The sequence below is a fragment of the Eublepharis macularius genome, chromosome 8, assembly GCF_028583425.1.
Source record: "Eublepharis macularius isolate TG4126 chromosome 8, MPM_Emac_v1.0, whole genome shotgun sequence".
Taxonomy (NCBI): domain Eukaryota; kingdom Metazoa; phylum Chordata; class Lepidosauria; order Squamata; family Eublepharidae; genus Eublepharis; species Eublepharis macularius.
In genome coordinates, this window is record NC_072797.1 from 3493821 (window position 1) to 3518327 (window position 24507).

At 44.2% G+C, this 24507-nt stretch overlaps 1 protein-coding gene and 1 pseudogene across 1 annotated transcript; one reads left to right on the forward strand and one right to left on the reverse strand.

The window, feature by feature from the left end:
• Positions 1-8428: 8428 nt before the first annotated feature.
• Positions 8429-22575, forward strand: LOC129334905 (uncharacterized). The gene is made up of 7 exons (XM_054987280.1): positions 8429-8502; positions 8739-8901; positions 14454-14924; positions 16549-16689; positions 18853-18918; positions 19770-19860; positions 21207-22575. The coding sequence occupies exons 2-7, from the start codon at positions 8847-8849 to the stop codon at positions 21424-21426; spliced, it is 1044 nt and encodes a 347-aa protein (XP_054843255.1). The 5' UTR covers positions 8429-8502; positions 8739-8846; the 3' UTR covers positions 21427-22575.
• LOC129335234 (U2 spliceosomal RNA) lies at positions 11454-11577 on the reverse strand (annotated as a pseudogene).
• Positions 22576-24507: the final 1932 nt, after the last annotated feature.

Genomic DNA, 24507 nt, shown 5'->3' on the forward strand with positions numbered 1-24507 from the left:
CCTTTCCCTTTCTGTACCTCTCTATCTGTTTGGAAAAATAAAATAGATTTTTTTAAAAGAAAGAAAACAAATACCCAGAACCCAGGCTGCTGAGATCTGGATTCAGCCCTTGTGCTTTTGCCAATCTAAGGAAAGAAGGTCAAACCAGTTTCATAAATGGAAGCAGTGGGAGTGGCGGCAGAGAGATGCCAGTAAATGGGAGCTGTTCTGCTCTGCCCCTTAGAGGTCTATTGGCACAGCCATCCAGAACGAAAGTGCTTTGAAAGCTTGGACACAGTGGCTCTCAGCCCGTTGAGATCGGCTTTCCTTGCAGGGGAGAGTGGGCAACATGTACCCAAGGGTGCAAACGAGTGCTGAAGATGGACTTTTAGACACGCTACGTCCGGAAGGATACTTAGATAGAATCCCTGCATGAGAAACTAATGAGCGTTGGAATGTCAACTGATGATATTTTTAAGATTGGCAGATCCAAAGCATTTTCTCTTATTAAAAACCATGTCCTAGAAATTGACCGTAGCAGCTTGATCTTTCTTGAGAGCCTGCAGAGTTTGTTCGCCCCTTTATATTATCTTGCCATCCCATGATACTGTAGAACTTCCCTTTTTGTAAGATTGAGCCTCTGTTCATGGGACATGACTTTTTTTTTGTTCCCGGCAGTTGGCAAACTTAAATCACGTGAGAAAAATAACTGCAGGGCAGCACAATTTACCATCTCAACCACAACGCTTTATATTGTTTCTCCCAACTGGCCAGTATTACAGAGCTTTTTCCCGCTTGTTGATGGGCATTACTTAAGACAGATACCTGGAAATCAAAAATCTCTTTGACAGTTTTAAAGGAATGTATTAAACTACAAGGCTGTGTGAAGAACAATCAATCTCTCGGTGGAAAATACTTACTCCTTATCTTTATGGATACAAGGGCTAAAAAGACTGAGACATGTTTTGCAATTGATAAGGTAAATTTAGGATCCTTATTGCTAGGCCAAACCGCAAACCGCTACCGTTTTGCAAACAGAGATGATTGGATTCCTGGGGGAAAGCTGACAGCGTTTGGGGAGTGGGCCAGCCCTTTAAGGGCGCGTGGAAACAGCCATTGTTATCATATTTTGTAACAAACTTGCTAATTGATTGGTTTTACTAGGAATCTTTGCTCTTGATCATTTGCTCTTCATCATTTGATGAAATGATTCACTCCCCACAATCTCGAACTGGTTAACACGTGTTTGGGACTGTTTCATCATAGCAAAACTAACAGATCAAATAAAAAGTCTAGAAAATCCAGATTTTAAATCGTCATTTGTAGAACAGTGGATTCCGATCTTAGAATATCTTTTAAAAGAAGACCCAGTTGTTAAGACCATCTCTCCTAAAGATTACTTCATGTTTCTTACCTGTCTTTAATTTCTTATTTTTATAAAAAGTTCTGTCCTCTGTTGGTAACTGTTGGTTGCAATACTCCTAGGACTGAAATATAAGTCAATGTTATATATGAATGATGCCAAACCTTTGTATATAGTTAGAGTTAATAGTTCTGTTACTCAAATTTTATCTTTTTTCTTTTTCTATATATATATTCTGTATTACAACTCTAAAAAATTACAAACAAAAATTGATTAAATGATTCTCTGACACAACGCTAAATTGGTTTCCTACTCTGGATTGTTATTTCTTAGAATTTCTCTACATCAGACCTCTTAAACGGAGACACTCAAGTGTAGGAAGATGCAATGTTAGCTGAGATGCATAGTTTTAAAAGACAGAGCTGGTGGAGATCACTCCACAGAGGATTTGTTAATTTCATCTTCCCCTTCCCCGAAGGCTCTCAGTTTCACCTTCCCTTCTAGGAGGCAATGAGGAAATAAATAAACCCTCTGAGGAGCGATCTTTGCTGGCTCTGTAGAGAGGGAAAATTGACAAAACCTTCCGATTTGTCTTTTAAAACTTGGCTTACCAGCTAACATTACATCTTCCTACACTTGAGTGTCTCCATTTAAGAGGTCTTAGATTCTAATGTTGATTTGGCTGATCTGGCCACATGGATTCATATTATGGCTACCTGGAGGCTAGACTACTGTAATGCACTCTAATAATAATAATATTAGATTTTTATACTGCCTTTCAGGACAACTTAACACCTACTCAGAGTGGTTTACAAAGTATGTTATTATTATCCCCACAATAAACACCCTGTGAGGTGGGCAGGGCTGAGCGAGCTCTAAGAAGCTGTGACTGACCCAAGGTCACCCAGGTGGCTTCAAGTGGAGTAGGGAATCAAACCCGGAGTCCCGCACTCTTAACCACTACACTGAATTGGCTCTCTTAAAGAGAATTTGGAAACTCCCATTGATACTTTGAAGGTACAAAACCTTCACGTGTAGTTTTAAAAAGTTTTCCTTGTATCTCACAGCAGAGAACCAATGGGGTGGGATGAGGGCTATTCTGGAAGCAGCTGAGAAGAGATGCGGGCTTCCAGGTAGCTTTAACACACTGCCTTTTTCAACCCAGATTGTAAAGGAATCCTTACTTACAGTTGGAGCCAGTGAACGAGACATGGTTCAGTCAGAAGCAAGATACATCTTTATTGGTCCAGATTTATTTGTAGACAAGCGGTAAATTCATGATAGCTGTTGCATCCTTGCTTGAGGGGTTAAGATCCGAACAAAGGGAGGAAGAGGACCATCAGCTTTTAACACCTTCACAGGAAGCCTACAATAAACTTCTATATTGGAGGGGGGGGGACTACAATTCCCATGAGTACCAATTGTTAAAGGGACAGCACATGGTTCTGACTACACAGATACTGAGGCTTTCTAAGCTGTGGTTACAGTACAAGGGCCAAATGTAATACAACCACACCCAGATTTTAAGATGCTAGTAGCCGGCTGGGCCAAGGAAGTGGTCAAGTCCGACGTTGTGCTAAAACTGGCATGTGTGGGGGGACAGAGATTTGGGAGGTTGAAAATGCTAGAGGGTCTCTTCCTGGAGGTTCCAGGAAAGCTTTCTTTGACTCACATAAACCTACCTCTCCTCCTTTTTGGTGCCTGACAGTGAAATCCTAAGCAGAGTTACTCCAATCTAAGCCCACAATGGTCTTAGACCAGAGTCACTCTGCTTAGGTTTTCACTGTCTGTTGTGGCTTCACCTTCTTTTTTGAAAATGAGCATCTTGAGAAAGAGGATTTTTCCAGCTTTAAAGTCTTGCAGCGTTTGTGCCTTTCTGCCCAGACGACTTGCTTGCAAACCTCAGGTGCCACAATACGGGGGCTGTCTGTTTTGGGAGCTGTGCGCTGCCAGAATCTTAATCAAGAATTAATGAAAAGGAGAGGAGTTGCATTCTTTAGCGATGGGAACGGGAGGGAGGAATACTGGAAAACACAGAGCTTGAAGATCTTTCAGAACTTTCAGGTTCTTTGAAGGAAAAAAATCACTTTCCAAACATAATTTTCATTTCCGTACAGCTACAGAGTCCTTGAAATGTTTTGAAAGTGAGAGTAAACACCAAACAACTCAAAACATGAATCATAATCATACAATCTTCTAAATCATATCTCTTCAATGATCCACTACTACAGTCATCTACAGTCTTCTAAATCATGCATAAAACCTAAACACAATCATCTAAATCACACAGAAAAAAGAAACAAATTAACTAAACAACTATCATTTAAAATGCAATTATATAAACTTCAGCAGTAGAAAAGAGCAAGAGCCCAGTCCACCTACAAGACTAACAAAATTATCTGACGAAGTGATCTGTGACTAACAAAAGCTCATACCCTATCACAAATTTGTTAGTCTTATAGGTGCTACAGGGCATGGCGCCAGGCCGCTTGGGGGAGCAGGTGCCTCATTGGGGCCAGATTGGGCCAATGCAGGCAGGGACTGTCGCGATGGGGGGGGGCAGGTGCCCTGCCGTGCTCCTGTGCCCAGACGGCAACCGTTCCAGCTCCGTTGGGACTAGATTGGGCTGCTGCAGACAGGAATGGCACCAGGTGCCGCTGCAGGTGAGGAGCACTGCCAGGGAGCGACTCTCCTCTTATCCCCACTAGGGGCGCGCTCCTGCGCCTGCACTCTGGGATAAGCGGTGAGTCATCTGGAACACATAATATGTGCATACCTGGATTGCTCTGGTAAGATTGTGGTGTTCTTTGAGACAAAGTTACAGAGATCTCATATTACATCTACCAGTCAAAACTTGCACGAAATTGAAACTATGGATCAGGAAATCACTGCTTTTGCAGATATATTTTTTTAATACTTTATTTTCATTTTAACAGTTTAACAACAAACTTCAACAAAACAATAACCCACTTGTGGCAACTAGACACTGCTGTTAATGTTATACCATGTATTAACAGGAAGATGTAGATAATTTTACAAAAATAATGAAATAAATAACAAAGGGCCCACAATTAATAACAACAACAACATTTGATTTATATACCGCCCTTCAGGATGACTTAACACCCACTCAGAGCGGTTTACAAAGTAGGTAGGTAGGTAAAATGTATTGCATTAGGCCAAAGGCCGTTACAAACAATAAAACAGTAACAAAAATGAGAGCGACGGTGCAGATAAAATATACAGTACAAACTTGATAAAACACTATAGGAATTACACTATAGCCTGTGGACAGCCCTGTGAAATCACGACCTTCTCTCAGATTTTCCCTGCTGCAAGGACAAAAAAAGCAACCCTGTACAAGGTCTCTGGCGGTTTACAAAGTATGTCATTATTATCCCCACAACAAAACACCCTGTGAGGTGGGTGGGGCTGAGAGAGCTCTGAGAGAGCTGTGACTGACCCAAGGTCACCCAGTTGGCTTCAAGGGGAGGAGTGGGGAATCAAACTCGGCTCTCCAGATTAGAGTCCCACGCTCTTAACCACTACACCAAACTGGCCCTCTTACTCTATTGCACGCTGCTGCATTAGGTGATTGCGAGTGGCCAAGAACAACCATGTATTCTAGAAATGGAAGCCATGTACACATGAAGTTAGACTGGAATTGCGCATTGTCATACGAATGGAGTCGATCAGCAATCTTTTCCATAACAAAATAATCCCAGATTTTTTTTGTACCAAGTCGATAAAGGAGGAAAGCTGGCTTTGTTCCAAGAAGAAGCAATGTGTGATTTAGCAGCAGTGAGAAGGAAGAAAATTAAGTCCTTCCTTGTGTTTGGGATGGTGGGGTCTTCCCAAAAGCTTAGCAGTGCTACCTCAGGTCACATAGGGAGGGACTTTACAGCCTGTGGTTCTATGTACATGGAGAAGTATCTGTCCCCAATTTTTGGGCAAGCCCACCAGCAATGAGCCCACCTTCTGAGCTACAATGTCTCCAACAAAGGGGGCTATAGCTCCGGTTGATCAAATGAAGTTGAGACAGTGACAAGAAACAACCTTAAATGAAAGGATCCGGATATTAACAGCCTTAGTGCTTAGTGTTTGGGCTTTCCAGATTATATCCCATTGAGCATCCAATATCTCAAGACTGCAAGACTTATTCCATACGTTCTAATAATTCAAGGGTAAGTGAAAATTTCTACTATTCACTACACGGTATAGTTTGGCTATAAGCCCTTTATGTTTTATATTGCTTTGAAGCAAGAGTATTTCAAAGCTGGTTAATTTCCTTTTGAATGCTTCCCTGATTTCACCACTTTCTGAGAGATGCTTTATCTGTAGGTACTGAAACCATGGGAAGACAGTGTTAACTTCTTTTTCTAACTTTGCCTTGTCGAGAATATGTCCCTGTTTAATAACATCAATTAGACTAAACTTGAGCCTCCCTCCACAATTTTTATGAGGAGGCTTCTGTAGCCGGCGGGAACCATTTTTGCCCAAGAAATGAGGACAGTGATGCTATTCCTGGTGCTAGCCGCTTCTTCTCTTTGTCCCATGTAATGAGCGTTGCAGTACAAAGGTGTGCCTAGAATAGCTGGAGTAGGTCTATAACCGGGACTGTTCCAGATTATATCACTAATGTGCCGTGGGGTGAAGTATGATTTTTCAATATAAGCCCATTGGATATGCTCAGCTGGTTGTAATAACATAAGTAAATTGGCCAAATGAGAGGCTATATAGTAGTTTCTAAGCAATGGTGTAGCTAGTCCTCCTTTCTTGGTAGGCCTCTTCATTGTCTCATAGTTCATTCTCAGCCTTCTCTGCCCCCAGATAAATTTATTTAAGTTGCTTTGCCAAAGTTGAATTTCTTTTTCAGGGAGTGTAATGGGCAGCATTCTAAAAAGAAGCAAGTATTTAGGTAAGATGAACTATTTGACTGTGTTAATCCGTTCATGCCAACTTAAATTGAGCTTCTGACAATCCTTAATAATGGTCTTGACTTCTAGGTTGAGGTCACTGTAGTTGCAATTAGAGATGGGCATGAACCGAAATATGAACCAGAATTAAGCATGAACCAGGCCGGTTCGTGGTTCGCAAACCACGGTTCGTCAGATCGCATTTCTGATGAACTGCCATGAATATTTAGGCTGGTTTGTTTGGTTTGTTTTTTGGTCCGTCACTGCAGACAGCCTGGTGCCAATCAATCAGTTTCCTAGGCAACAGGGGATGGACTTCCTGCAGACCTTCCGTTGACCAGGAAGTGAACTTCTGCTGGCCTGGAAGTGACCTTTTGCTGACCCAGAAGTGATGATTTTTCTGACCTGGATGTGACGTTTTCACGAACCAAAGAAACCGGTTCACGAACCAGGGGCAGGTTTGTGAAAGTTTGTGGTTCGTGAAATTTGACAAACCATGAACCACATGGTTCGGTTTTTCCCCGGTTCATGCCCATCTCTAGTTGCAATCTTTTAGGTCATTTAAATTAAGTGGGAATGTAATTCCAAGATAAAGCCAATATCCACTTGTAGGGAAACTTCTTACATATATTTCCAATCTATTGAAGGATTTTTTCTCTCTTTAGATGCAGAAAAATCCTTCAATAGATTGGAAATATATTTAATTCAGCTTCTTGAAGCAATTAATTTTGGCCCTATCTTCCTTCAAACTATTCAAATTGTTTAAATTTACAATGGTTAATAAAGTTGATAGTTTTCCTGATATTATTGCAGACATTTCTGTGAATTCCCATCTGGAAATGTAGCAACACTTCCTAGCCAGGAAAGCTGAGCTCAGCCCATGTGCTCAAAGCGGGCTAGATTGACCGGTGGATTGACTCGAACTAAATGGAGTTGCCAACTCTGGACTGGAAAATATCTGGAGATTTGGGGGTAGACCCTAAAGAGGATGGGGTTTGGAGAAGGACCTCAGTCGGGTATAATGCCATAAAGTCCACCCTCCAAAGCAATCATTTTCTCCAGGGGAACTTATCCCTGTCACTTAGAGATCAGTCGTAATGCCTGGAAATCTCCAGGCCTTACCTGGAGGTTGTCATCATTAGATTTAACTTGAAGTAGAAGAGTCACGCTGTGACTGACTAACTAAGAAGAAATCAAGAACAAGATATAACACAATGAAGACGTGCAAAGTGAAAAAAGGAATGAAAGAAGGACCTGAAGGGAATACAATATATTGTCGAAGGCTTTCACGGCCGGAGAAATACAATACAGAAATACAATACAATATAGTTTAGTATAGAGGGCAACAGGTACTATCAAAGAGTAATACTATCAAAAGGCTGACAGACGGTAGTATATCATATAAATTCCACAGTCTATTCCAAAGTTTGTTTTAAAGTGCAAAGTGCCTGTAAACAGTATAATCAATCATCCCCATAAAAATATATGAAGTGTCTATGCCTATAGATAATATATAAAGTGCTTGGGCCTCTCTGTATGTTCAATAGATACAAGGATTATACAACACATTCATCAGTAAAATCCAAGAGACCAGTGGTAAGTAACACACGTAGGTATAATCAGCAACATTTACAATAATATATTCATCATTTTTCCTGGTAACCATATATGATACAATCATACAATTGTGCGAAAAGAGAAATCTTTCATTAGAGAAGTTCTTCACAGTAACACGGCTTGTCCATAAGTATCTGCTACGGGCGCCCTAGCAAATTCTTCCCTTTTCAACACTTCTTCATCACAGCAGTTACATGACATACAATTATCAAACAGTTCCTACAGATTTCCTAGGAACACCAGCTGTGGCTCTTGGGCCTCTTTCTTGTTTCTCGATCCTTAGATTTAAGGCAGCATGCTTCATTATTTCATAGGTAACCAAAACAGACTAACAGTACAGTGTGAGCAAGAGGAATCAGCTGCCAGAAGCAACACCCCATGCTAGAAACAAAGGGCTACTGCCTCTCCTCCGCCGCCTCCTTTCCTTTGGCACTCAGGGTGGTTGCTTTGGCCTCCATCCAACACCCGCAGCTCAAGTGCTGAGATTTCCCTGCTTGGAGGCAGCACCATTCAGAAATCCCTGCTTCTGCCAGAACTCCTTGCCTTTCCTCTTGCTGCTGCACAAACTCTGTTCTGGACTTCCTCATCCCTCAGAATTTGGGAAGCAGATGCTGCTGCAAAGGGAAGGTAAGGAGGGGTCTGGTTTCGTCTGCTCGACAAAGAGCTCTGTGAAGGCAGAAGTTTGCCTTGTCTTTCAGCAGCAGGAGCCGGATTTAAGAAAGGGCATCTCTTTCCCAGTTTTGCATTTCGGTTGCTGAGAGATTGATTGCGCAGAGTGCTTCTTTAGATGTCTTCTAGAGTCCCTTCCTGGCCTCCTTTGGCAGCTCAAAAAAACCCTCAGAAATTATCTTCTTCAATTATAGGTTAAGCTGTTAGGATCCCCTTCTTCACCTTGCACAACTCTGGGATTAAAAGAAACGAAAGCATCCAGTTCCTCACTCTCTTTCCTCCTCTTTCTCTGCTGGGAGACAATGAAGTTTTTCAAGGGGGGTCCGATCTGGATGATCTTCCTCCATTGGCTGCGTGGTAAGTTTGTTTTCACGCGTTTTTCTTTCCCCCTCCCCATCAATAAGAAAAAAAACCCATCTCCTTTGCATGGAAAGTGCTCCAATCTGCCTTTGCTGCCTGGCTCTGTTTCCATTTCATGCACACGTCTGTGCCTGTAGCCAGGAAACCATTCAAGGGGATTCAAAAAAAGAGGACAAGACCACCAGTGCAGAGAATCTGGGAGCTGCAAAGTTGCACACATTATGAATGCGCAGGTTGCTCTGTTTACATGACTGAGCTAGTGTAGACCCCGGCTGACAGTCTAGTTTGAATTTATGCTGTGTTGTGAACACTGGAAGGCCTCCAGCAAATCACCCCCCTCAGGCCAATTCATAGTTCCCAAAGCTCTCTTTGTCTCCTTCTATTTGTATTCAAACAGCCCCTTTCTCCCCCTTCCCAATCTCCGAGCAGCATCACATTTTAATCATAGGAGATTCCCAGGAAAAAATCTCCTGCCGTTCGCTCCCATTCAGGAACCGTCAATTTATCAAGTGTCAGCTTTGCTGTATTAAAGGAAATCTCATGGACACATCCCAAACCGTGGTAAGAACTGGGCCAATAGATTTGACAACACTGTTGGGAATCTTGCACAGGGTTAATCTTTGCCTGTTTTTATCCTGTTTCAGCAGGCGGTCAAACATTGCTTCAAGACGCCCCATTTCCTTCTGAATCCACAAACCTGTATTGTTTAGGAGAGAAGCATATTGGGCATCTAAAGTTTCCTTTAAAGCCTTTATCTATTGTCTCTCTTTTCCACCCTATGTTGCCAGTCTGTTGTTTTTTAGAGTACTCCTACAGGGATACCTGTTTCAAGGTATTGTTCTGGGAGCAGACAGGAAATTCCATACAGGCTGCTGCCCAAGAGTTTCACGTACATCCTGGTGCTGTACAAGATACTTGTGACCAAGGGTCATTGGAAGACAGGGAAACAAATGATAGACTTGCAATAAGATAATATGCAATATAAAGTGTTTTTATAATCTATTTTATAAAGACATTTATAAATACACAAACAACATAAATATATACAATCATCACATTCCAAAGGCAATGGAGGGGGGAAAATGAGAAGACTATCACATACTAAGCACAAAGTAAAATCTCTCACTGAACGTTAATCTATGCATTTGATTCCAATAACTGATAAATGGATCGCCTTGTTCTGTAATAATTTCTTGCATATAGTTGGTCTTTTGCCTTAGATAGCTGTTACTTTTTTTCATAAGCATCATGTACCATATTTTCCTAAGCCGTTCATGTGTATCTGAGAGAATATTCTTGTTCCAAAACTGAGCAGTGAAAATACTCTCCATCATAGGGTTGCCAGTTCCAACTTGGGAAATTCCTGGAGATCTGGGAGGTGAAACCTGGACAAAGTGGGGTTTGAGGAGGGAAAGGACCTTGGCATGGCATAATTCCATAGAGTCCACTCCCCATAGTAGCCATTTTCTCCAGGTGAACTGATCTCTGTGGCCTGGAGACCAGTTGTAATTCCGGGAGATCTCTAGCCACTACCTGGAGGCTGGCAACCCTACTCCACCATATTTAGAACCTAGTTAGTGGTATCACTAAGATCCCTAAAAGAACCAAATTTGGATTTTTTAAAAAGCACTCCCCCAAATCCCGCTTATACATTCCAATATTTTATCCTAATGCATTTGGACCTCCAAATTTCCACCAGGATTTATAGAAAGGGGTCCATCATCTTATCACATCTCATTTAATAGCAGGGGATAATACCGTCTGTATGGCAGACTAATCCTCTTTTCTTTAATCTCCACATCCATACTAAATGTATACATTACTTTATGCATCTTGCGCCATCCATGTGCTGACATAGTGGCAAAGTCTCTTGTCTATTTTCTTTTAATGACAATACTGGCATCATTTGTTCCATAAAAGCAGTAACCCATTTTAGATTAATGATTGGGGGGGAAATCAAACATCGTATGTTCTCTGTATATGTTATACTTCCTAACCAGTTCCTTAACTGGGTGCCTAGAGATTTCCTGTAAGCTAAGTTTTTCTTTCTCTGCATAAAAAACTATTAGGTTTTTTAAAAATATATTTCAATTTTATTATTGATAATTGGGGGAATACAGAATAAGAAGGGTAGGGGAAAGAAATACAAGTTACATAATTCAAATACATTGCACCGTTCAGTCAAATATATTTTCTTATTACCTTTTTGTAATCTATAGGTCAGCTTATTATTACCATTTTTCCATTCATTTTAGCACTGTTCATAAAGGTCGTCAATAACTTGGAATTAAGTTCCTTCAAAGTTCTTTTGTATCCAATTGTAAAAAGGGTCCCAAATATCATCATATATCATAATATCTCTATCTTTCAATAAACTGGATAGTTTATCAATTTCTGCTGTATCATGTATCCTTTCAATCAGATTTTCTTGTGTTGGGATATCTGTCGTTTTCCAAAATCTCGCATATAAAATTCTAGCTGTTGTAATTATATTCAGAATAAAATGTTTTTGGTTTTTATTCACCTGAGCCGTTATATGATTTAATAGAAAAAGTTCAGGGTTGAATGGTATATATAGTCCTCAAATAGAGGACGTATCAGATATTAAACTGATAAGAACAGATAACTTGGTTGAGAATGTTTAGCCTCAAAGCCAAAAGGCCAAGAAGCAATTCGTAAAAAACTATTGTTGATTGTATTGACTGGGGCAAACCTCGTCTTTCCCCCATACCGAAAGTGCTGGTTTTCCCGGCCATTTTAAAATTAGGGTAATCAATCATTGATTCCAAAGGAGACATTAAGCTTGCAATTTGTGGCCTGTGTTTATCGCCAAATGTAATCTGTTCGGCACATATTCAATTAATTGTAAATTAAGAGGGTCAATGTAAAGAATAAAACGTAAAACCAGCTATAGAAAGTACAGTGTAAAATTAACAAGCTAATAATATGGATTTCAAAAAACAGTATGGGGAGGGGAAAGGTGAAACACCCTCCCACCCACAGAACTGCCCAGAAATTGCTGTTAGTGGGCTGGGCTGGGCTGGGCTGGGCTACCCAGCTGGCTTCAGTGAGAGAGGTCGGGCATTTTCTGTTTCAGCTGCGCTGTGGAACTGTATCCCAGAAGACATCTATTTGCTCCCAACCACTTTAACTTGCAGGAAGGCTATAAGACACAGCTTTTAAAGAAAGTATTTGTCTGGATAATGTTACGGGGCACTGGTATTAAATCCTACCCCCATCTCCAAAGTACGTCAGTTTACCTCAGCTCCATAGTTAGCTGAAATCAGAGGCCCAACAGGACCACAGAGTGGGTAGGTGGGAGAAAATGACTTTTTAGCAAGATTCTTTCTTCACTTTAGGCTCTTCATGCATGTGTGTGTGTGTGTGTGAGAGAGAGAGGCAGTCTCCAAGAGAGAAGGAAGTCTCCTGGGGAACACAGATGCGAAGTGCCAGCAGTATTTGACTTGGAAGGGAGCCCACACCTTACTGGCTGCCCAATGTTAGGGATGCCAACCTCTAGTGGGACCTGGAGATCTCCTGGAATTACGACTGATCTCCAGACTACAGTTCCCTGGGAGAAAATGGCTGCTTTGGAGGGTGGAGTGTATGGCATTATACCCTGCTGAGGTCCCTCATCTTCCAAAACCCCACCTTTCCCAGGCTGTGCCCCCAAATCTCCCAGGATTTCCCAACCCAGAGCTGGCAATCCAGTGCCCATCTTTCCCAAACACTGCTGGCACCCAGCATCCATTTTTCTTGCCAGGCTTCCTTTTCTCCTGGAGGCAGGGCTGCTCCAAGCAGTTGCTCTCTCCACACTTAACCAGCCTTTCTTATGCATCCTGGTGTAGTGGTTAAGAGCGGCAGGACTGTAATCTGGAGAATTGGGTTTGATTCCCCACTCCTTCATTTGAAGCCAGCTGGGTGACCTTGGGCAAGCCGCAGCTCTCTCAGAGCTCTCTCAGAGCTCTCTCAGCTCCACCCTCCTCACAGGGTGATTGTCATGAGGATAGTAATAACACACTTTGTAAACTGCTCTGAGTGGGCGGTGTTGTCCTGAACGGCGGTATATAAAATGAAAGTAGTTGTTAATGTTGTTATTATAGTAACCTAGAAGATGGTGGATCTTTTCTTCTTCTTCTTCTTTAAATTTGGAGGATTTTGAATCCTTCTCACCTTTTTTAAAAATTCAGATTTTTTTATGCACCAATGAGAGTTCACCCAGGTTTATTTTAAAATCTTCCTTATCTGTACCTGGCTGCATCATACAAGTTTTTGGACCCACACCCTGGGGAGCAGGTTCAACATTAGACATGTGATTTTAAAAATATATCTTGTGAATACCTCACATGCCACCCCAAACTCCACACTGCTGTTCTTCAAGGCTCTGTCCAAACATTCTCACACTCTGTCCATAAGGGGAGGAAGAAAAGTGTGTATAAGCAGTGAATAAACCTTGTTTGTGCTGGTCAAACATGTTACTTCTTTTATGAGTTCTCCACAGAGCCAACCTGTGCTCCATGCAGACACATATCAGCTCTGGAGATTGGCTTCGTTAAAAAAAAGAGAGTACAAATGGGCTTGGAAAACTGAAGCTGGAGAAGTGAAAACTCCTGCCTTTCTCCCAAGCGTTTTTCCTCCATGCAAAAACAGTATGGAAGGAGAACGTTTCCCCCTTTTTTGCAGCTGTATGAGCACACACGACACCTTCATGTGGAGCAGCAGAAACGGGGAGATGTTTCCCCTCTGCACTATTTTTCCATGAGGAAAAAAGCTTAGGAGATAGGCAGGATCTCTCTTTTCCCCCAGTGGCAGCTTTCCAAGCCCATTTGCACTCTCGACTTTTTATAGAAGCCAATCCCTAGAGCTGACATGTGCCTGCACAGAGCACAGGTTGGCTCCATGGAGAACTCATAAAAGAAGTAAGTTGTAGAGTAGAGATGGGCACGAACCAAAATACAAACCAAAGTTCATAACGAAACGGGCCAATTCATCGTTTGCAAACTGGCAGTTCGTGGGAGCTCCTTTTTAATGAACTAAGACGAACCAGTATGATTTTTAGTATGGTTCGTTTGGTTCGTCACTGCAGACAGCCTGGTGCCGATCAGTTTCCGAGACAACAGGGGGATGGGCTTTCTGCAGACCTTCTGCTGACCTGCAAGTGGCGTTTTCACGAACCAAACGAACCGGTTTACGAACCAGGCAATTTCATGCCGGTTCATGTTTTGTTGTTTGTGAAATACTACGAACCACAAACTGCAATGAACCACCATTTTTCCAGTTCGTGCCCATCTCTAGTGTAGAGCATCACTTAGGTTGATGTGTGATATCTGAATATGGCTCTAGGCACACAGTGACAGGCACACAGTGGTCTGAGACTCCTGCCCCAACAGTGAATTGCACTTTTAGGAACCAGCCCCTGAAGCTGTCACGCTCTTCTACCAACCCCTGGCTTCTGCCCAGCATTGCTTTAGGCAAACCCCCAAAGCCAGACACACAATCACGACAATAAACACACAGTCCTGTAATTAATTGCATTTTCTTTCCCTTAGTGTGCAACGGGGAAGGCTTCCTCATCAAGAATGTCCGCCTAGGAAAATGTATTCACGTCTCTCTGCATGAAACAGAAAGGATCGGCCTGTCGGATTGCAAAGCGCACTCCCAGCTTTTCTGGTGGGGCTGGGATGTAGCTGCCAGGGCCATTGTCAGCCTGAAAACCAGGCAGTGCTTGACGGTCCACAAGCCTGAAGAATTTGCAGCTGCTCAGCTAGAGCCCTGCGGGGGCCACGTGCACCAGGCCTGGGGATGCAGCAAGAAGGGCCACCTTACTCTGCAGGGCATGGGTCTGCACCTCAGCACACAGCAAGGAGGACACAAGGCCTTCCTCTCCCGAGAAAAGGACAAGTTCAGCAGATGGAAGACCTGGATGGATGAAATCATCTGCACCAGAGACCTGCCTGTTGCTCCGGGGCCGAGCTACCCGACAGAGAAGTCTGTAGTCCCCTGGGAGCGGGTTCTTCAAAGTAAGGGCTATGAGAAAACATGCAGAAAACTCCTCCCCCTTGAAAGTGGCTGGTTTGTGCTCCTCTTCCAAGAGGGTGCAGACAAAGGGTGCAACATGAGCCCTCTTTACAAGTAACAATGAATGCATGTACCATCCATATGCAATGTACCCTTCGTGGTTCTTTGGACGGGCATCACGTAATTCTCAGGTTACAGTCAATACATGTACAGTCGAAAGTGTGCTGCAAACCCCACGTTTGTCCAAGGAATGGACTCTGGTTTCATTTGCGAAGTGAATGTGTGTTGGCTCTTTCTTACAAACAGATGTGCACCAGTAAAAGAATGATGTATGTGCCTTCACCTGTAACGTGAACAGGGTTATGTGTACTTGTGAAACTGTGGCAGCCCCATAATGCATCTCGCCCAGCTATTTTCTGGGACTAGCAGCAGCTCTCCAAAGTCTCTGGCAGGGAGCAATTCCCAGCTTTGCTCCCCAATACCTTTTAATTGGCGATGAGCCTGGAGCTTCATGCATGCAAAGCGTGTGTGCATAAATGATGTCCTCTCTCCAGTAGCTGCCCTTCTTGCGTGAATGGCATTGTTCTCCTTCCCAGAAGGAGAGAACAAGAGAATCACTGGTACCTGGCCAGCATTACGGTGACTTAGATCCATGCCTTATCACGTAAGCACCAGTGGCAGGTCACCACACCAGCCACTGCAGTCTCTACAACGTGAGAAAAGCCCTGCTGGCTCAGACCAGTGGTCTATCCAGCCCAGTCATCTGTTTCACACAGTGGCCAACCAGTTACACTGGAGGGCCAACAAAGAACCCATGGAGCTTGACAGCCCCCTCCCTACTTCCTGTCTCTTGCGGCCCTTTGGAGTTACTGCGTCCTGTCCCAAGTCCCTTGAATTCCTCCGTAGCTCAGACAAACCCTCCAGCTTCTTTGAAAACCAAGATCTTGGCACCAAAATGAATCAGGCAAAAGAAATTATTCAAAGGGACTTCAGTTGCCTAATTAATTCCGATTGCAGCACTTTGGGCTTCCCTGGTGTAGTACTTGCTTGTGCAGACAATGGAGAGAGCCTTGCGTGTTGCGGTTTTCTAAAATGATGCCTCTTGATCCTGTACTGAAGAAATGACTATAACTAGGCTTGCCAACTGCAGGTTGGGAAATTTCTGGAGATTTGGAGGTATAGCTTGGAGATGGCAGGGTTTTAGGAGGTGAAGGACCTCAGCAGGGGCCTAATAGCAGAAAGTTCATCCTCCAAAGCAACCATTTTCTACAGGATCAAAAAGAGTCCAGTAGCACCTTTAAGACTAACCAACTTTATTGTAGCATAAGCTTTTGAGAATCACAGTTCTCTTCACAGCTCTCTTCGTCATCTGACGAAGAGAGCTGTGATTCTCGAAAGCCTATGCTACAATAAAGTTGGTTAGTCTTAAAGGTGCTACTGGACTCTTTTTGATTTTGCTACTACAGACTAACACGGCTAACTCCTCTGGATCTATTTTCTACAGGAGAACTGATCTCTGTCATTGAGATCAATTAATCTCTGTCATTGAGATCAAGTGTGCTTCTCCAGGTCTCCTCTGGAGATTGGCAACCCTAACCTATCTCTGCTTTATATATTTTTTTCCAGCTAAAGTCATCACTTCTGCAAAGACCCCCACCCTCCCGGGAGACCCCACAACCACCTCTGCAACCCCCACTTTGGAAACGGAGCCTGACGCCACCAGCGCTCTCCCAAGCACAGAAGAAATTACCATGGAACCCGAAGTGGGTGAGTTTTACTGGGAACCAGATAATCCTGTATCCTTGGCAGATGTACAAAGCTGCACATCACACACGACCTCCAGTTACAATTCTGTGGTTCATCAAAGCACAAAACCCACACACTATACCTGCAGCTGTCACCTGATCTTAGTTATCATCACTAACATTTATTTAGGGTCAATGGAGTGGTAGGGAACTTATAGAAGAAATTCAGGACTGCCCTCAGCCAGGGCTTACGCTCTGCAGAGTCCCACCGTATAGCCTTTGCGCAGCTGAGCAGGGGTGGACACAGGCCACACAGATGTACTCTTGAGCAAGCCTTCTTGTCATGGGCTGAGCCCACCCAAGCTGGCAGTCCAAGCACTAACACAAAGCCAAGGAGTGTTCAAGACGAGTCACAAGCCAGGTCCAGTCTGTAGTCAGAGCACAAAGTAAATGCCAGGGGTGTGTCCAGGATCCAAAGCCAAGCCAAGTCCAGTCCGTAGGTCAGAGCACGAGGGTGTCAAGTCAAGATGCGGGCAAGAACGAGATGCCAGGGAGCAGTTGCAAGTAATCAACACATTGCTTCCACGCCTGGCAGTTTCTCCAGACTGGCTTTTATAGCCAGGCGTGGTTTTCAGCCAGCTGCTGGGGTTCTATCCTGACACTACTTATCATCGCTCTCCAGCTGGCATTGGCTCAGGAGACGAGCACTGCGCCGTCTCTCCTGCAGTTCCAATCTCTGGCGTTGTCTGCGGCGTTCTTTGGGTGTGGGTGAACCTGGCGGGCGGTGGAGGCCCTTGGCTGTGCTGCACTTGTAGCCTGGGATGTCCCTGGCTGAGCTTCCCCTGTGGTATTGGGGCCAGAGGGTGCTGGTGTCTCTGCCTCGGCTGCTGGCTGCAAGCTCTGATCATCCAGCAGCTGTTGCTCCTGATCACCGGCTTCTGCTGAGTCAGGGCTAGGGCTGGCTACACAGAACTCCTCTTCTCCTGAGGAGTCCTGGCTGGCTACATGAGGCTCCTCTCCTCCAGAGGAGACCTCACCCTCACTGAGTCCAGACTGGGCCATGACACTTCTGTTGGCGTGAATGAGGATAGATAGGCCAGAATTCCCATTTCTGGAACAGCTGGGTAGATGAGGAGATTTCAGCAAGTCCAAGGTGCTTGCAGGGGTGAGAAATTCTGCACTGGCTGGAATTCTATCTATCAATCCAGTAGGAAAGGAACAAGAGCTCTTTCTGTCATCTGGTCACTCTAGTGTGATTATACCCTCATAGCATTCAGTCTCTCTGGCCAAGATTGTGCCACAAACATAAATCAGGCAAAATAGATCATTCAAAAGGACTTGTCGTGAGTAATTAGCAGCAATTTGCTCTTCCCTGTCATAGAACTGGGCTGGGCTGTATCGTTTCACATTGTGGACTGAAATCTCTTCCATTTTTTAAAAAAAACCCTGCACATAGAAAGCTAGCATGTCAGGACTAGGCTATACCCCCTTTCCCTAAAATGCCAGGTTTTACATGCAGGAGATTTTCTTTTGTATGGAGGACTTCATATGATCTCCATCTTCAGTCTAATATGTCAGAGCCTGGGCTCATTCGAGGGGGAACGCACAGGCACACAGTTCCGGCAGTTCCCCAAAGAGGTCACATGTCAGTTGGCCCCGCCCACCTGGCTCTCAGCGATTTTGGGCTTGTTTTAGCCTGGATTGGGGCCGAAATGGCCTGGATCGGGCCTCTGACAGGTGGCGAATCACTCTTCCACTCAGCAGTGGTCCGATCCTGACCATTTTGAGCCCCTTTTCAGCCATTTTCAGCCCCTTTTTGCCATTTTGGGCCCTATTTCGGCCCTGAATGGCCAGGATTGGGTCCAAAACAGACAGGATGGGTGATGTCAGGGGGTGTGGCATATGCAAATTAGTTATGCCAATGAACCACTTCCGGTGATGGCAAGGGGTGTGGCATATGCTAATGAGTTATGCTAATGAGTTCCTCCAGCTCTTTTTCTACAAAATGACCCGTCTGTGATAATTAGGCTAAAGTAAAGCTGATCCTTCTCTGCCATCAAACGTTTGTCAGGAAGGAGTCTTGAAAACTTAGGTGGGCCGCAGATTTTCTGGAAAGGAATGCCAGCACGGATGCTTCCCTCCGTTCCACCCCATTAACTCTCATCCTCCTTTCTTTCCCCACCAGAAAAGCACACTCATTTTAAAAAGCATGCCGGCAATCAAAAGAAGACTGCGAGTGCCCACCATCCAGGTACGATGCCTCACTAATGAGTTAGGGGCCATAGACTTCACCACTCTGTTGCCATGCGTCCTATCTCTTGCTTTAAATATGGGCTCCTATGAGCAACCTGTGCTTCATGTTGTCTAATGTCAGCCCTAGAATTGCTTATGTTCTGTTTCAGCATTTCTTCAACTCTGTATTGGATTCTTGCTAATGCTATGACCTTATAAACTTGTATTTATTTACCCTATGGCAGGGGTGGGCAATTGTTTTGGCTCGGGGGCCACTTTGTGGGAGCGGAGGTTAGCGGAGGGCCGCACCTTTTAAAATGATTGCATTCATTAGTTAACTTTGCATTTCAGAAAAGGTTCAAGGCGGATTTTTCTGACTGTCTTGGCGGGCCACAAAAAACTCTGTAGCGGGCCGCATGTGGCCCGCGGGCCGCAATTTGCCCACCCCTGCCCTATGGGATTGTTTATGGAAATGTTCTTGATATTGACTGTACTAATCTCACATTGTATAATCTGCCTTGAGTCTTAGTGAGAAAGGCGGACTATAAATGACATAAATAAATAAAAATCCTGTGATATAAAAGGCAAGCTATATTGGCGACAACTCACTTTTTAGCCCCGCACAGGCGCACTCACAGGCCCTTCCGTGGGGATAAAAAGTGGTGAGTCATTGGCAACATAGCTTGTCTTCCCACCACCATGGCAGCCTCCTCGAGGTCTGCAGAAGCCTGGGAAGGTCTGGTGCAGTGGCTTGGGCTTCCACGGGCAGTTTTCTAGAGCCCGTTGTTTACTTGCTCCTTGACAAAATTGTAAAGGAGCAAGAGAGGCAGACAAGAATGCTGACGTGTCATGCAATCCTGTGTCTGTCAGGTACCAACTGGAAGACGGTGATGCTGGTCCTGAGCCCGCTGGCCTTTATACTGGGACTGGTCATACTGGCCCTCAACATCCACTACAACAAGTAAGCTGTGATGTTGCCTTAGGATTTGCTGTTGTTTGTTTGTACATTTACTTCTCCAAAATTGGGACCAAAGCAGATTACATTGTCCTCCTCTCCTAAATTTTATCCTCACAACAACCTTGTCAGGTAGGGTAGGCTGAGAGGGTGTGATTGGCCCAAGGGCATCCAGCAAGCTTCCATGGCGCAGTGGGGATTCCAACCTGGGTCGCCCAAATCCTAGTCCGATACCCTAACCACTACACTTCACTGGCTCTGAAGTTTAAATTTATTTTAATAATAATAATAACAACATTCAATTTATATACCGCCCTTCAGGAAAACTTAATGCCCACTCAGAGCGGTTTACAAAGTGTTATTATTACCTCACAACAATCACCCTGTGAGGTGGGTGAGGCTGAGAGAGCTCCAGAGAGCTGTGACTCGCCCAAGGTCACCCAGCTGGCTTCGTGGAGGAGTGGGGAATCAAACCCGGCTCTCCAGATTAGAGTCCTGCTGCTCTTAACCACTACACCAAACTGGCTTTTAGCTTTTTAAAAAAATCAGGTTTATTAGAACATAGAAAATAGTTTGAGCACATTTTTGATGTTTATTTAAATGTTCCCTCTAAAACACCAGATCATATCCAGTACACATAACATTAAAGAACTTCATTGCTAAGAAAACATTTCAAAATATACCTTTCCAGGAAGATTGATGTTTTTGGAGTGGCATTGTTGGACTGGAATCATAGTTTTCATAATGTATCACACTATATATTGTTTTGCTGCTATCAACAGAAAGCATGCTAATTTATGCTGTTTTGAAAATTTAAATCTAATCCCAGGTCTATGAATGACTTTGTGTATAATTTTGCCAATTTCAGTAAATATTTATTTCCATAGCTTTTGTACACAAGGACATCAGTCCCCATAAATGATAGAAAAATCTTTTATTTTTACTTCCTGCCTAGCAAATCAGATAAGCTGTTTTCTAAATATGATACACTATTACTGAGTTTAATATCCAGTTCCTTCAGTGCAGCCAACGCCACTTTTCCAACCAATCACAGCAAGTTCAAATGAAAAATGGGGTAACAATCTAAAATCAGCAGCGTCATAAAACACCCATCCTACAGCAAGCATAAAAATGAGGGGGAATCTCTTCTAAACATCCTGCTATACACAATTTCCTAAACGCAGATGATATGGCTGTCGTGTCCCTAAAAAGTGAGGCTGTCACCTAATTTTTCAATCTTACTTGCAAGCCGTCTTGGGTGCTATTTAAGTACGAAGGCAAGGTAGAAGTTACCTACGTTTTTAATTTGGAAATTCTAAAACTGCAATTTGAGGTCTTGTTTCCCCTGCCAGGAAGAAGAAGACGACGATGCTGTCTGCTCTGAAAAGACGCCCGGACAAAAGCCACCAGGGGAGCTATGAGGAGCGGCTGCCCTTTTCCAGTGCCAGCCACAAGACGCAGATCATCCCGTCTTCTCCCTCCCCTTCTCTGAAGCACGGGGAGATACTTATTGAGTGGAAAGATGGGACGATCACCCCGCTTTTTGACCACATGAACTATCCAATATGCTAAATGTTGCTTGAGCCAAATGGATTGCTTTCAAGGCAACACCTTACGACAGGACCTTTACGAGGCACTTCTATGAAGCCTCCTTCATTCGACTAACAGCCTGGGCGAGAAAGCAGGTAACAAGCATTCTCACATGTGGCCATTCACGTTTGCTACACTGACACATGTAAGACTTCTGTTTCTCCAAATGCCTAACTGATGCTCAGATTTCTCCAGTGTGCTTGGGACATTGCCTGCATCTTGCTTGCAACATTGAGGTGGTATAGTCCTCTGGAGGGGACTCTCCCACCTCAGTTTAACGCAGGAAAGCATTTGCCTTGGATCGCAGGAGTTCCTGTATGAGGCAGAAGGCTGGTTTTTAATCGGGTGATGTGCCATGATAAATCTGGAAGTACAGCCTCCCCAGAGAGATGATACAGCTGCAGGACTGCGGGCCTAAGCCCACCGTGTGCCTCCACAGGACCTCTTATCCCTTTGTGATTCTTCCCTCCCTACAAAGGGCTCAGTTAGCATTGCGAGGTTATGGGGAACCCTGTACCTCTGCCTCCATGGAACAGGTGGAGGTGTGTGCGAGTTATCTGTGGGCCCCAAAATGGTGTGGGTGGCTGGCTTTTTTTGTAAAGCCTCCCTGCCTGGTCTCCTGGGTGGTATTTCTTGCCACCCCAGGTAATCAAGGAAGTGGCTTATTTACAATCCTGTCTCAATAGGCAGGTCAGAGTCCTTGGGAACGGTGCTGCTGAAATAAACCAGCTACATTTCCTTTCTGGGAGGCTAACAGAATCAGTACAAGTGAAATGCGATGACCTCACAGTTTTCCTACAGGGGAAGAGATAAAGTATGGCGGAGGGACTGGCCAGGATTGAGCAGCAGGGAGGGGACAGAGAATTGCCAGTGGGCCTGTGTAGCAGGTTTTCCGAGGACAAGATGGTGCTTCTTAAACCTTGCGCAGTATTAATACCAGCCGGACAGAACGGAAGCCTGAAAGAGCAACGTTAAGCGTCTCCTGTGAGAGGCCCTGCTGTACAAACACAATCCCAGCATGTGTCAGACTGTAACACTGCTCTTTGCTTTTCGGGTCTGTTTCGGATGCTCCTAACTCACCTTGACACCCTCCCCAGCAGTCGCTTGTGATCAACCTGCGCCTTCACCTAAGTGCAGTTTTGGACTCAGTTCAAAATAAAAAGTCTAAAATGGAATTATTTCTTTTGTGGGGGGGAGGGGGGGATCTAATGTCTCGTACATTCCTGCCTTTCTGTATGTGGAATCCTCCAACGAAATACTAGTGTCAAAGGGGGATTCTGCATGATCAATTTTGATCAGAGTTTCTGAGCAGTCATGCCGCGGTGGAGTCCTACGAATCCACTTCTCCCCGATTCCACATTAGGCTTTTGTTTCGCACATTTCATCGGCTCAAAGTCCATCATGCGGAATTTTTGACAGGATAAAAATCGATTCCTCATTGCTTTTTCCGGGGGAAGTGTCGAATGATGCACATCTTCATTTTTTTTTATTCCCCCCCCCCAAAAAATGTTGCTACACATAAACGTTGCATCAAACCAACACATTAGAAAAAAAATTCTCACAAAAAAACATTGCTACACATAAACATTGCATCAAATAAACATATTGGATAGGCCAGAGCACTTCCAGCCGATATTGTGGAAGAGTATTGGCTATTGGAGGGAAAATTGTTACCAATGACCCTGCGTCTATCCCGCTTTCTTCGTGAGCGGTGTGGTTTAGTGATAGGTGTTGTGTTGAGGACGGTCTCTTTCTCCCTCCATGAAATGCCTAGACCACTAGTTGAACGCTGAAGTCCCTCCATCACACTTTCACTCTACCTCAGAAGCTGTCAGCGAGCAACAAGTAACAAATTTGGTGTGTTGTAAAATGGACCCGTTATTGGTCAGCTGTTGTCATGTGACACAGGATATGTTTCTGCATAGATTTATAGAAACGTTGCAACTTTTTTTACATTTTTTTTTTTTTTAAAAAAGAGGGGAAGGGAAAGGGTAGTGGGTGTAGCTTAGAAAACATGATTGGCCAATCAAATTAAGTTGATTCGAAGGGCGAGAGAGAAGGGCACGGGTGGGGAGAACATCGGATACAGAATTCCGCATGATTAAAATCCCTAATCTGCTGCACATGGACAAATAAGTCGGGGGAAAGCAGGATGGAAAAAAAACGGACAAAACGTGCAGTGGCTTCGAATCTGCTGCTAGGATTGCCTTCCCACGTGTGGAAACACAAGAAAAAATCGAGGTCATTTGGAAGCTGAAGCAGGGAAAACCATTCGTGCGGAATCACCCGAAGAATCATCACGGCGGAACAGTCTTTCGAGGTAATTTACTCCAACCGCTGACCCGTGTGGGAATTCCAACACAGCATTCCTAACAGACGGCCATCCAACCTCTGCAATTAAGATCAGTGTTGTCTGCTCTGACTGGCAGCCGCTATCCAGGGTCTCAAGGCTTTCACAACCACTGGTTCCTGACCCTTTTAACTGGTGATGCCAGGGAATGAACAACCAAACCAATGCCTTACCCCTGCTCCAGCACTGAACCAATGTCCTACCCCAGTACACAATATTTACAATATTATCAGTGTGTTATCTGCTTGTTCTGCATCCACCAGTGTGGCAATCAGGGTCAGGTACTCTGCGGCCAACACGGTTGATGGCCGGGAGCAGAATTGGCACTGGGTGACCACATCATGCTGTTGACCTCTTATTATACCACCACCCGGAGGAGACAATTGTTGCCCTCTATCCCGTTTCTGTTATACCATGTTGGAGTTCTGCAGTCACATTATAAGGTGGCAGATGCAATTGATGTTGCCTGCATTGATTTGTAGGTTAAAGATGAAATCTGCCCCACTCCCAATCCAATAGCAAGTATGTGTGTGCTGAGCACTGATACTCGTATCACCGCCAGAAATGACATCAAATGAGCACACAGGGCTGCCTAGGCCAAGTCAGGCCTTTTACGCACTCAGCTCAGAGTTGTCTGCTCTGATGGCAGCCGCTCTTGAGCCTCTCGGGCAAAGAAAATGTCTTTCCCAACACCAGAGAGCCTTCAGCTGGAG

Coding starts and splice junctions, on each gene's coding strand:
- LOC129334905 (XM_054987280.1), top strand. CDS start 8,847: ATGAAGTTTTTCAAGGGGGGTCCGATCTGGATGATCTTCCTCCATTGG. Junction 14,925..16,548: donor CTGGGAGCGGGTTCTTCAAA/GTAAGGGCTATG, acceptor ATTTTTTTCCAG/CTAAAGTCATCACTTCTGCA. Junction 16,690..18,852: donor TACCATGGAACCCGAAGTGG/GTGAGTTTTACT, acceptor TTTCCCCACCAG/AAAAGCACACTCATTTTAAA.